The sequence below is a fragment of the Chionomys nivalis genome, chromosome 11 (assembly GCF_950005125.1).
Source record: "Chionomys nivalis chromosome 11, mChiNiv1.1, whole genome shotgun sequence".
Lineage (NCBI taxonomy): Eukaryota > Metazoa > Chordata > Mammalia > Rodentia > Cricetidae > Chionomys > Chionomys nivalis.
Window position 1 is genome coordinate 6,319,535 of NC_080096.1, and position 12,649 is coordinate 6,332,183.

General features: G+C 52.1%; 1 protein-coding gene across 2 annotated transcripts in view; it reads left to right on the forward strand.

Moving 5' to 3' along the window:
- Window positions 1-12,649, forward strand: part of H6pd (hexose-6-phosphate dehydrogenase/glucose 1-dehydrogenase) — a 34,304-nt gene that overhangs the window by 13,938 nt on the left and 7,717 nt on the right. For both annotated transcript variants that reach the window (XM_057784158.1, XM_057784157.1), the window contains 3 exons: window positions 3-639; window positions 2,144-2,261; window positions 11,789-12,058. In XM_057784158.1, coding sequence (XP_057640141.1) covers window positions 22-639; window positions 2,144-2,261; window positions 11,789-12,058 — 1,006 coding nt within the window. In that variant the 5' untranslated portion in view covers window positions 3-21. The remainder of the gene's footprint in view (window positions 1-2; window positions 640-2,143; window positions 2,262-11,788; window positions 12,059-12,649) is intronic.

A 12,649-nucleotide genomic window follows, 5' to 3' on the forward strand; every position in this document is an offset into this window, starting at 1 on the left:
AGGTACCCCAAAATTTGGAAGATGCTCATAGCAGCAATGTGCTTGGCCCTTCTGGGCTGCCTGCAGGCCCAGGAATTCAAGGGGCATGTTTCCATAATCCTGCTGGGAGCAACTGGGGACCTCGCTAAGAAGTACCTGTGGCAGGGCCTGTTCCAGCTGTACCTGGACGAGGCTGGGAAGGGCCATAGTTTCAGCTTCCATGGGGCCGCCCTGACAGCCCCCCAGCAGGGCCAGAAGCTCATGGACAAGGCCTTGGAATCCCTCTCCTGCCCCAAGGACTTGGCACCCAGTCGCTGTGATGAACTCAAGGGTCAGTTTCTGCAGCTGAGCCAGTACCGCCAGCTGAAGACAGCTGAGGACTATCAGACCCTGAACAAGGACATTGAGACCCAGGTCCAGCAGGATGGGCTCTGGGAAGCTGGCAGGATCTTCTACTTTTCTGTGCCTCCCTTTGCCTATGCAGACATTGCCCGCAACATCAACAGCAGCTGCCGACCACACCCAGGCGCCTGGCTACGGGTTGTTTTTGAAAAGCCCTTTGGCCATGACTACCCCTCAGCCCAGCAGCTGGCTTCAGAGCTTGGGAGCTTTTTCCAGGAAGAGGAGATGTATCGAGTAGACCATTACCTGGGCAAGCAGGTGAGCTGCAGCTTGGAGCCTGGCATGGCTGTGCTATATGGGGTACCATGGGGCTGACATCAAGGACTTACTATCGAATGTAGAATTGGGTTAGGGTGTTGGGATCCCTCGGCACCCATAGTCTTCCTGAAGGGACACGGGAGATGTGGAAGCAGGGGAGCCAGTGAATAGCAGGCAAGACCACTTTCTGTCTCCTTGTCTTGGCTTCCCAGAGAGAGAGAGTGCATTCTCATTCCTCCGTATTGGCCTGCCTTCTCTGCAGAAGTGGTCCAGGGACTCTGATGTCTGGAACCAGCTTTCATTTGGGAATGCTATAGGAATTAGAGTTAGCTTAAGTCCCTCACCTATAGCACGATTAATAAAAACCCAGAGACAGAAATTGGAGTTCAATTAGAAGGTCAGAAAAGCAAAACAGCCGGCCACTGGCTCTTACCTCTACCTCAGTCCAAAATGGTGATTCTGCCTCCAGGAATCTCAGAATGAGATTGTGTCTGAGAGCTGCCTCCTCCCGTTTTATAATCTTCTCTAGTGCTGGGATTAAAGGTGTGCACCATTACCGCCCCGTTTCTTTGGCAAACTAGTGTGGCTACTGGGATTTAAAGTGTATGTCACCACTGCCTGGTCTACAGTAAGGCTGACTAGCATGGCTGTTTTACTCTCTGAACTTCAAGCAAGCTTCACTTATTAAAATACAAATGAAATATCACTACACTCACCCATCTGCCTTTTTAAAATAAAAATCTTTGTCATCTTGAATTCTGTCTTGAGGCACAAAGCTGATAACAACTTAGACCTGAGAAAGGGAAGTGGACCCCGAGTTCAAGCACTTCAGTGAAGCGTAGACAGGAGCTTGGAGGATCCCCTGGAGATAGAGGGCAGCATCGGTCCACTCCGCTCATCAAGCGCCAGCATCGCCAGTGTAGACCGCACTGCGCCTGTACTCTTTGGTACCCAGACTGCTGAGCTGGGCCACACACTGGGTAGAGAGCTAACTCCCCAGGCAGGTGCTTCATTTTCCATCCAACCCTTTGCGTCTGTCATGGAGATAGTCTCAGATTGCAGTCCCCAGACCAAGGCCAGGCTCGATAAGGTTTCACTGGCCTGGAAACAGAAAGGAATAGTAAGTATTAAATGTATACAGTTTAAAGTTTTTCATGTTACAATTTTGTCATTAAATGATTTTATTAAAAATTGATAGTCTTAAGAGAGGGGGTTCATTTTTTCCTTTCCTTTTCCACCCTTTTTGTACTGCAGATTGAACCTAGGGTCTCATGCATGTGAGGCCCGCACCCACCACTGGGCTACAGCACAGGAAGACAGTCAATTTAAAGCATGCTCTTTCTTGGCTGGGAACCGTTTAGGTCATTTAGTTTTGAGCATTTCCATGGAACTGTGCGTCCTGAGGTCTAGGAAGCTGGTGCCCACAGACGACTTTCTCCCTGGGCTCGAGAGCCAGGCCTCTTTCACCCAAGAACCTGGGATGACCAGTCTTCCTCCCTGACAGGCCGTGGCTCAGATCCTGCCCTTCCGAGATCAGAACCGCAAGGCCCTGGACAGCCTCTGGGACAGGCACCATGTGGAGCGGGTGGAGATTGTCCTGAAGGAGATGGTGGATGCGGAAGGTGCGTGAGAGCTCCGGTGCCCACGGCTCCTCAGCCTTGCCTGCCTGGTATTCGGTGGCATGCCAGGCTCTGCGGTCTGGAGTGCCAACCACGCCTGTGCCCCGTGGCCAGCTCTGCTTGGAGGGAGGATTTCTGTTGGTATGTGACCTCCCTCCAGGCCTCCTGCTGTGTGCTGCAGGAGCTGACCTGCAGGGACCTGGTGGCAAAGCCCGAGTTGTCAGTGATGCCATCGGAGGCATTTGGTGCAGTTGACGTGCACCTGGTGCAGACCCTTGAAACTGCTGACAAGAAGTCAGTGCTGGAGGTTACTCCAGGTGTGTGTGTGTGTGTGTCTATGTGAGTCTGTCTGTCTTTCTGTATGTGTGTGTGTATTTTTCTGAGACAGAGTCTTGTAGCCCAGACCTGCCTCAAAACTGCTACATAGCCAGGGATGACCTTGAACTTCTGGTCCGTTAGCCTCTGCTTTCCTGGTGCTGGACTCTGGGGATGCGCTGCCACAGTCAGCTAATGTGGGCTTTGCGCTGCTGTAATGTGGGCCATTGCAGCTGTGAGGTTTTGTGCTTGCGTGAGTGATGCCACCGCCTGGGAGGTGGCAGCCACTCTTATGCCCTTCTCCCTCTCAGGTGACCTCTAGCGCCCTTGCTTTTCCTGTATAGGGGCCTTTACTGGCCACTCCTTCCGGAAGCCACAGACTTCCATTGCTCTCTGCAGGGCCTCTCTTCTCCGGTGCTGGCCTCACTGTGTCTCTCACATGCTTGTGGGTGCCAGGAGGGCACCCATCTTACAAAGTGCCATGTGAATGGTGTCAGTCCGGGCTCAGGAGACAGTGTTATACTTGTCTCTGCCTCTAGCGAGGTGACCTCAGTCTGTCACTTTTACATCTCTGGCAAGAGTAGGTTTTGCAGGTGATGACAGATAAGGTGGCTTTGAGCTCTGACATTCTACAATGTTGGTACAAAATTTTTAGAAATGTGTGTGTGTGTGTGCGCGCACGTGTGCGCTCGCGCATACACATAGGGTCTTGTGATCTTGTGGAGGTTAGAGGGCAGTCTTTGGAGTCAGTTCTTTTCTCTGTGTGTCTCCTAGATGTTGAACTCAGATCATCAGGCTTGGTGGCCAGCACATTGCTCACCAAGCCAACTTTCTGGTCCTGTTAAATTAAAACTATTTTTATATTTATGTCATTATGTTATGTGTATTAGCATTTTGCCCAGGGAGGTCAGGAGAGGACGCTGGGTCCCCTGGGACTGGAGACATAGACAGTTGTGCATCACCACGCGGGTGCTGGGAACTGAATGCAGATCCTCGGCAAGAGCAATAAGTGTTTTTAACCACTGAGCCCAGGGGTTAAAATCTCTCCAGCCCCTGTTATTAAAAATTTTGATCACTGCATTTACAACATGGGTTCTTACATCATCATATAATAACAATCATATAATAATAATTTAAACAGACTAACTGTTGCTATGTCTCCAGTAACCGTATGAGATGGGACAATCCCTGGCCAATTACTTCCTTCTCTAAATGAAGTGGATAGTTCTCTGTCCAGTCCTTGGCTGGAGTGAAGGAGTCTGCCTCTAGGCCAGCACTGTGGCACACTGCACAGTGCCACCACCCCACACAGATGTATGCCCACCTTCTGCAGCTGCAGGAATTTCCAGGGCCCCCTCTCACACCCCAATGCATGACTTGGCTAGAGGAGAGGTCTCCAAGCTCCTGGACCAAAGGTGGGCAGAGGCCTGTCCTCTTCTCTCCTCCATCTGTCCTTTCTGCTTCATCTTTCTCTTCCCCTCGGTAACTCTGGCTTTTCTCCTCTCTTGGAGTGTGTAGTTAGTGCTGGAAGCTCTGGGCCGGGTGGGTGGTAGGGTCAGAGAGGTGAGACCCAGCCCCTGGGAGGCTGGGGTGGGGGTGAGAAACTCCAGTATGGAGGCTGCAGGCAGACTGTGCTGGGTGGTGGAGGAGTGAGGGGCAGGAGGCTAGACAGGGCTTCCCAGACAGGCTTCCACAAGCGTCTCTCCATCAGGAGGTCCTGGCTCCCCCTCCTCCAGGATCCATGGCAGAGAACAGGTACCAGCCCCTTCTGGTGACTTCACCTGGGTCTCAGGAAGTCACTGGAGCCCTTTCAAGTGTCTGATGTCCAAGCAGGAGAGTATGCTGCACCTCGTTCTTGCTTTATCTGCAGAGCTGAGCTGCAGATCTGGTCCCGAGAGTGGAGATCCAGTGGGAGGTGCAGCGACCACTCCTGAGCAGACCAGCAGCAGCATCTACCCCTGCTTCTGCTCTCTAGACTTGGTCTGTTTCTGCCTAGGCTGGGAGGCTGGGTCTCGCTCCCTCTGCCTGGCGTTCTTCCCTGTGCTCACCATGGGGCAGGGAAGAGTTCCATGTGTGGAGTTGGCTGTGGTCCTCTCACCTCAACCTTCTGCCCATTTCCTCCTCCATATCCTACACATCCTCTATGGACTAGAATGTCTGTGGAGACAGGGGCCAGACAGGCTACAGCAAAGGTGCCTTTGACAGTTAGAACGTAGAAGCCAGAGATCAGACAGAAGCCAGGTGGGGTGCCTGGGCAGGTGGACTTGCTGAGTTGAGCCTGCAGCAGTGACAGCGTGGTCTAAGCAGCAGCTGCTACCGGGGTGGTTGTGCCTAGGGACGGGTCAGGGCTCTGGCCACAAGGCTGCTGTAGCAGGTGGATTCCACTGTTCCTAAGCCTCCAGCATGACACTCTCCCTCTCAGTGGTAGGCCAGGCAGCCAGGCTCCCCCTTGTTCCAAGCCCCTACACCTAGTAACAGAAGAGGCTGCTGTGTGGGACTGGCCTGCTCTCTGGGCTTGCTTCCTTTAACCATTGTTTGGTTTGAGACAGTGTCTCTCAGTGTAGCCTAGGCTGGCCTCCATCTTACAATATAGCTCAGGCTGGCCTTGAACTCACAGAAATCCTCCTGCCTCAGGCTCCCAAGTGCTACCACTTCGCTCTTCTGGTGTCTGTTGTTGTTGTAGCTGGCTGGCGGGGCTGCTGCCCTGCTGGGTACAGGCCCAGAGAATAATGGGAAATTCTGCCACCAAACCTCTAGCCCAGCAGGAGGGCCTCTGCCATGGGCCACTTTGGCCATAGGGTGAGCACACGTGAGTGCTGGGAGGGCAGTCTTATTGGCACCCTCAGGAGGTGCCTACAGAAGCTCTGTGACTCAAGTACAGTTCCCTCCCCCACCTTCTGGACAGGAACTGCAGATCCACCCAGGTGCCAACATCTGGTGGCCATGGTGGGCTTCGATGAGTGGTGGTTCCTGTTGGCCTCAGTGTGGGCTCAGTGTTTCCAGGGCTGAGTCCTACAGTTTGAATTTTAAGCAAAAAGACCAAGGTCACAAGCCATTCCCTGTCCACTGCCCCCCAACCACTCCTCCATTATTCCTACCTAGGGGTAGATGCTGGTGAGTCTACACTGTACCCTGCCTTCTGGGAGGGGAGGAGCCACTACCCAGGCCTGTTCTCCCCTGGCCCCTCCCCTGCTTTGCAGTAGCTGGGAAGGAACTTTTGAACTGCAAGGTCATTTGGCTCTTTCTCTCCCACCCCACCCACCTGGATGGCAGCAGCTTCCCAGCTCCCTCCCCTCCACAGCTTCTGCCGCAGCCTTTGGCTCAGTGGATCTTGCTGTAGAGGCTGCAGCACAGGCTGGGGGCACACTGGAGAAGAAAGGAAGGAGCCAGCAGTAACCCTGCAGTGTCTGATCTGGGTTCAACCTGCAGGAGGTCCTGACCCCTTCCCCCAGTCGCAGATGCCCTGGGGTCCTCAGGGGGGTCTCCTGCTGTGGCAGTACGGGCTGTGGGTATGACCTTGGTGAGGTCACCTGCTGCAGTGTGACAGTGACTCCAGATGGCTGGCGGAGGAATCCCATCTTTAACAGCAAAGGTTCAGTAGTGTGTGCTCTGGGTTTGAAGCAGCCTCTGGATCATCAGAACCCAAGCCTCTAGCCATTGTGTTCCTCATCCTCTCAGTGCCCAGGCCCCAGGAATTGGCCTCCCTCACTACCTTGTATTTATGGGCACTCCATACCAACCCAGCGTCCCTCTGCACAGGGCACTTCCTGAGGCTGTCTCTCCTGGGCAGGGTCTCTATCCAGGCTCTAGGGAAAGGATGCGTGAGTTAGAGTGACTGCCCTGTGCCTCTCACCAAGGGACCAAAACAGCCAGGGTTCTCCCAGGTAACACTAGTTGTCCTGCTTTCCTTCACCGGTGTGACCCATCTGCTGTGCTGTCTGCAGGCTGAGCTGGGGTGGCTGCATCCTCCTGTGCAGAGGGAGGGCGACGGGGAGAAGGGGAGAAGCAGCCTGCAGTCAGACAGTCTCTCCACTGCTCCACTCTCACCGTCTTTATTTTTAGCGGTCCCAGAAGACATTGATAGGGACTGCTGCTGGCTTTTAGTAGTTTTTCCTTTGTTTCGTTAAAGTATCTATTTTAGCTGGGAAACCCAGCTCTCCCAAAGCACCAAAGCAATGGGAGGGGTATTAGATCATTTCTGGAGGCGTGACCCTCAGCTCACCTTTTATAGTGGCGGAGAAGCCTGGTAGTGTTCTCTGGGTGTTTTTCTGTATTAAATTAGATAATATCCATGGGCGTAATTAACAAATAGAGATGCTCTCCAAGTTTACCAGGAGAGGAACGATCGTAAAATGCCTGTTCCCACCAAGGTTGGCTTGATGTGTGACAACCTGTGATTGGTCTAAAATACTCTTTGTCCTTTCTTAGTGAGCCCCATCTACCTTTCCATATATTGATAATCTGAGTAATATATTTTTAACAGCTCTATATTTTGTTCAGTTCTATTTATATCACAGAATATGTAGTTTAAATTCTATAACTAGGCATTTTGGCTGTTTCCAGTTTTTGCTATTTTAAACAGTACTTTCTGAATTTTTTTCTGAAATCAGATTCACACTCTGTAAAATTCACAACTTAAACTTTGTGACTCAGTATGTTTTAGTACTTTGCAATATCGTGCAGCTCGTCTTGACTTCTAGAACACTTATGATCTTAACTATTTCTCCTCTGGTATATCTCCACAGTGGGGTCCCTGGGATGCTGAGCAGTTTGGAGCCATCTTCCTTCCCTTAGACTGAGCAGGATGACAGAGGGCAAAGTCATGATCCACTCTGGACTCGCAGTTAGGAGCTGAGTTCACAGGGTCTTTCTTTGAGTTGGCCATACTGCTTGCCCTTTCTCTTCTCAACAATGTGGATGTTAGCTGGCTACCTTTAACCTAGGAAAGGGTGCATAAAGCCAATACACACCCCCTTTAGGGGAAAGAAACATCAGTCCCCAACAACTGGCAGTTCCTGGACAAGTCAGCACACTGAGCACCATGGGAGCGCCAGTGTCTGGCTTTCCACCCGCTGCTCAGCTGCTGAGCCCCGTACACGGTCTCTTTCTTGTTCACATGTGGCTCAGGCCATAGCCCTGCTCCTTCATAGCTGACCACGCTGGGAGCAGAGACACAAGACCACAAATCTATGGGTTGTGCTAACACAGGTACACCCCTGAGTCTGCAATGAAGAAATAAAGACAACTCTCTTCCACTCGGCAGGTAGTGAACCCCAGGCAAACAATCTCCCAGAATCCAGCAGCGGGTGGATAAAAATAGGAAAGGGGCCACTCAGGGGTTTAGGAAATTAATGAATAGTAAGCAGAAAGCGGGCTTTTAAGGACGCCGGTGCTCTCTCTCCATCAAAAATGCATCCTTCTTAAAGCTGTAACCACCCTCTCTCTGCTTCAATCTGCTCTAATTCATTGATTTTATCAGGTACGGGTTTTCATCTTTGAGCATCTCTGAAGCTGGGCTTACCATTGAGGGTGCCAGGCTGAGCCAGCAGCCAGCTTCTTCCTGAGGCTATAATTAGCAGGGTTCGAATCTTGGGCTTGGCGAAGTCTGTTGTTGCCTCACCTTATACCTCCGGTGACCCTTCAGGGATGGCCACCAGAAGCCACGCCAGCACTCTTCAGAATCAGCGATTTTAAATGGACATTATCGTGGTGTCCTTGCACTTTTCTCATAAAATGCCAACTACCTTTTAAAAAAATTATTTGTGCCGGGCGGTGGTGGCACACGCCTTTAATCCCAGCACTCGGGAGGCAGAGGCAGGCGGATCTCTGTGAGTTCGAGACCAGCCTGGTCTACAAGAGCTAGTTCCAGGACAGGCTCCAAAACCACAGAGAAACCCTGTCTCAAAAAAAACAAAAAACAAACAAACAAAAAATTATATGTTTCTATTGTATGCATATAAGCATCTTGCTTAAATATACGTCTGTGCATTGCATGAGTGCCTGGTGCCTATGGGAGTCAGAAGACGGGTCAGACCCCTGGAACTGGAATTAGGAATGGTTGTGAGCTACCATGTGGGTGCTGGGAACTGAACCCTGGTCTTCTGTAAGAGCTACAAATTCTGCCATCTCCAGCTCCCTGAAACTACCATTTTTAAAAGACACACATCTCTTTAAAGGCTTCTACTTTTATTTTTTGGGTTGCTTTTTCTTTTCAAGAGAGGATCTGAATATGTAACCCTGGCTGTCCTGGAGCTCACTATGTACACCAGGCTGGCCTCAAACTCACAGAAGTTTGCCTCCCAAGTGCTGGAATTAAAGGTTGGGCCACCACTGCCAGTCTCTATTTTTACTTTTAACTCTGTGTGTGTATGTGTGTGTGTGTGTGTGTGTGTGTGTGTGGTGCTGGAGTTTAGGTAGTTGAGGGTGTGGGAACTGAACTCAGATCTTCTGTAAGAGTGGCAAGTGCTCTTAGCCTCTGACCACCTCTCTAGCCCCCCAGCTGCCCTTTTCAATTCCCAATGGTCACCGTGTCTCTCCAGCAGGGCGGGTTCTGCCGACTCAGGGAGCCTGCTCAGGACAAGCATGCTCGGCTCCACAAGTCTAACCTGGCATTGCCTCCCCTCTATCTGTTTGCATTAAATATTAACTAGATTCCAGGTAAAATAGTGCTCAGAAAATACATGCAAGGTAAATATAACTCTGTGATAAGCAATGCAAACGGGTTTTAATTTAAATTTTTTATTTTGCCCTCCTGGGAATGAGCCTGGAGCCTCGAGCTTGATAAATAAACATCCTACCACTGCTCCACATCCAAACTCCTTCCTACTAGTTCTATACTTCAGAAACCCTTTAGTACACTTATTTACTTATTTATGTGCGCGTATGGGTGTGTGCATGCCGTGTCACATATGTGAAGGTCAGATGATAACTTGTGGGAGGTTCCGCTTTCCATCTTCTGGGACCTGCGGATTGAACTTGGGTTGCCAGGCTGTCTGCAGGCCCCCGTCTCCACTGGTCACTCTTACAGCCTCCCCCTAGTTAAAAGCATGGTAACAGCCCTTGGGTCCATCTCCTTGGACTCTGTCCTATTCCTGTTCTCTGTTGGTCCCAATTTTGAGTGTGCTTACATCTGTTTGTATGTTTGTACATTTTTGTAAGTACATGTGTGTGTACATATGTGTACTTGCGGGGAGCCAAGTGTCTTCCTCAGTCATTCCCCACAGCACTTAATTTGAGTTAGGGTCTCTTTGTGACCAGCCAGCTGCTACTAGGGCTCCCCTGCCTCCACCTCCTCAGGGCTGGAGATGCAGGTGTGAACTGCCATGCCCAGCTTCTTACATGGGTGCCAGGAATCTGAACAGAGATACTCATGTGTACATGACATGCATGTCGCTGGCTGAGTCATCTTCCCCATCTCAGCCAGCCCTCATTTCTCCTTACTCCTGTCATAGATGTCCGTGTTCTTAAACAATGCACTGTTAGATTTTAGTGTGGAGCCACACGTGGTACAGCAACTTTTTGTTTCTTCTTTGTGGTGCTGAGGTTGGAGCTCAGGGCTACATGTGTGCTGGGTAAGATTCTGCTGCCAGGCTCCACCCAGCCTTCCTCTCAGCTCTCATCCTGCCCCCCTTTGCGGCATCACGTGTCTCTTCTACTCTGACTCTCCCGGCCCCTTCTGATCTGTAATTAACCCCCACTTCAGTGATGATTGCTTATTGAAATCCTGCCCATGTGGGCAAGTTCATAGCCTGTTTATTTATTATGACTTGACTTTTGTGTGTGTGTGTGTGCGTGTTTGCACTCACGTCTGTGTACGCACATGTTTGTGCGGCTACCCTCAGAGGCCAGAAGAGGGTGCTGCCAGGTGCAACTCCTGAAGCTGGCGTTACAGGCAGGTGTGGGCTGACTGCTGTGGGTATCAGGAATTGAACTCTGATCCCCTTAACTACTGACCCATCTTTTCAGCCCCTAGATCCTCTCCAATAAGTTCCTTCTCAATCAAAGCAATGCTGTCTTCTTGTGATATCATGGGCCAGGATGTGTGCATTCATCCCTTCCACAGTCTCTCGTGTGAAGGTGGCAACAGCTAAGTAGCAGGCACACGACAGCTCTGTCCCCACTGTGGGCCTCAGGTGCAGACCTGAACGGCCAGCATCAGGTGGGCTGGAGAAGGCAGGCCTGCAGCTGAGAGTACACAGGAATCAGCATCCTCCCATCGCCGTGAGTGTTACCGCCGGCCCCCCTGTTGCTTAGGTCCAGTCTGAGGGTCTGCCTTTGCCCCCTCCTTGCCTCCTGTCACTCATGCTGTCCTCTTCTGTTGGCCAGTGCAGTCAGTTCCAGATGGAAATGACTCTAGCTCCTGGGCCACTGCTCTAGCGGAAGCCTGGCCCTCCCTTCCATCTTCCAGCCTCCGCAGCCTTGCCACATAGCAGGCCAGGACCCCGCTCTCAGTGTGACTCAGGTCTGCTCCACTGGGGTCGTCCAGGGGCTTCCCTTGGAGTCCACAGCACTGTCCCTTTACCTCTTCCCACAGGACCTAACTCCGCTCCAACCTTGTCTCTGCCATCTCCTTGTTTCTCGTGGTTCAGCCCCAGCAGGCCTGTCTCTTCTGCCCCAGAGCTGTGCACTTGAGGGTCTCTTCACCTGCAGTGCTCTGGCCTCAGGGAGCCTCCCACGATCCTCTGTCATAGCTAACAGTTTTATTTCCTCGTTCTTCTCTCCCACTTTTTCACTTTCCCATGTGCCCTGGCTCAGTGGACTCTCGCAGTGGATCATGGGGCGGCGTTTTTGTTTCTGTCTAGTGGTCAGATACCCAACCAGTTAACTAAGCAACGCACACTCGGAGGAGGATGTCAGAGCCATCCTAGTCTGTTCTCTGCCATCCCACCCTCCTCTCGTCCTGGCCAGGGTACCCCCCTCCGCTGTTGGTCAGTGCCCGGGGAGGGAGGGAGGCAAGGAGGCCAGCCAAGATACACAGATGTTTTCTGCCTCGCCCTGAGACTAGAACAGCCCAGTGGGATGATCCCTTTCCTGAGAGTGGTTCTTGATGGAGGGACGTTGCCCCAACTGTCCCCTTGGCTGTCTCAAGTTGAGGTTGCAGCAGCACACCTTGTCGTAGGTTCTTCAGATGAAGGAATGAGGTGTGAGGACGAGTGGCGGGGACTGTAGTGTCTCACCACCCTGAGGACCCTGCTGACAGCCCCCTTGTCACTCAGGCCGAGCCAGCTTCTACGAGGAGTACGGCGTCATCCGTGACACGCTGCAGAACCATCTGACGGAGATCCTCACCCTGGTGGCCATGGAGCTGCCCCACAACATCAGCAGCTCGGCTGCCGTGCTGCAGCACAAGCTCCAGGCCTTTCAGGCCCTGCGGGGGCTGCAGAAGAACAACGCCATCCTGGGCCAGTACCAGGCCTACAGTGGGCAGGTGCGCCAGGAGCTGCAGAAGCCAGACAGCTACCAGAGCCTGACACCAACCTTTGCAGGTAGGCATTAGAGCCATCAGCGGTAGGGCCATCAACCGCGAGGCCAGCACCAGCTGTGGGTCCACCGACAGCAGGAAGCAGCTGTCCCACCCAGTGCCCTTTAAGTGTGGCAGCTCAGACTAACCAAGAATCTTTACAAGAGTACTCAGTGCGTGGTGATTACCACCCCCAGGCCTTCTCCATTTTGAAGCTTCAGGTCACCCACATCAGCCTCCATTCAGTTCCAGAAAAGTCTCCTGGGGGCTCAGATAGGTGCCACCTTCATCGGCTGTGTATATGGCTTCCATAATATGGGAAACCTTTATTCAGCTACAGCCAGGGAATGTCCATGAGGACAGACACCACATTGGCCAGCAGATACCTGCTAGAGCCACCTGGAAAGTCCCAGAAGCTTTTGGGGAGAGCTGCTGGCTCCTGGTAGGAAGAGACTATGGTCAAGGGACAGCCCCTGTATAGAGGCTGTTTGATGTGCCAGGCAGTGGGTGTGCCTCTTCTCACTCAGCACTCACACACCCTGGAGGCAGGCGCAGTTGTTGTCCTCAGTGAGGATACAAGAGGGGAGGCAAAAAGGCAAAGCCTCGGCCAGGCTTG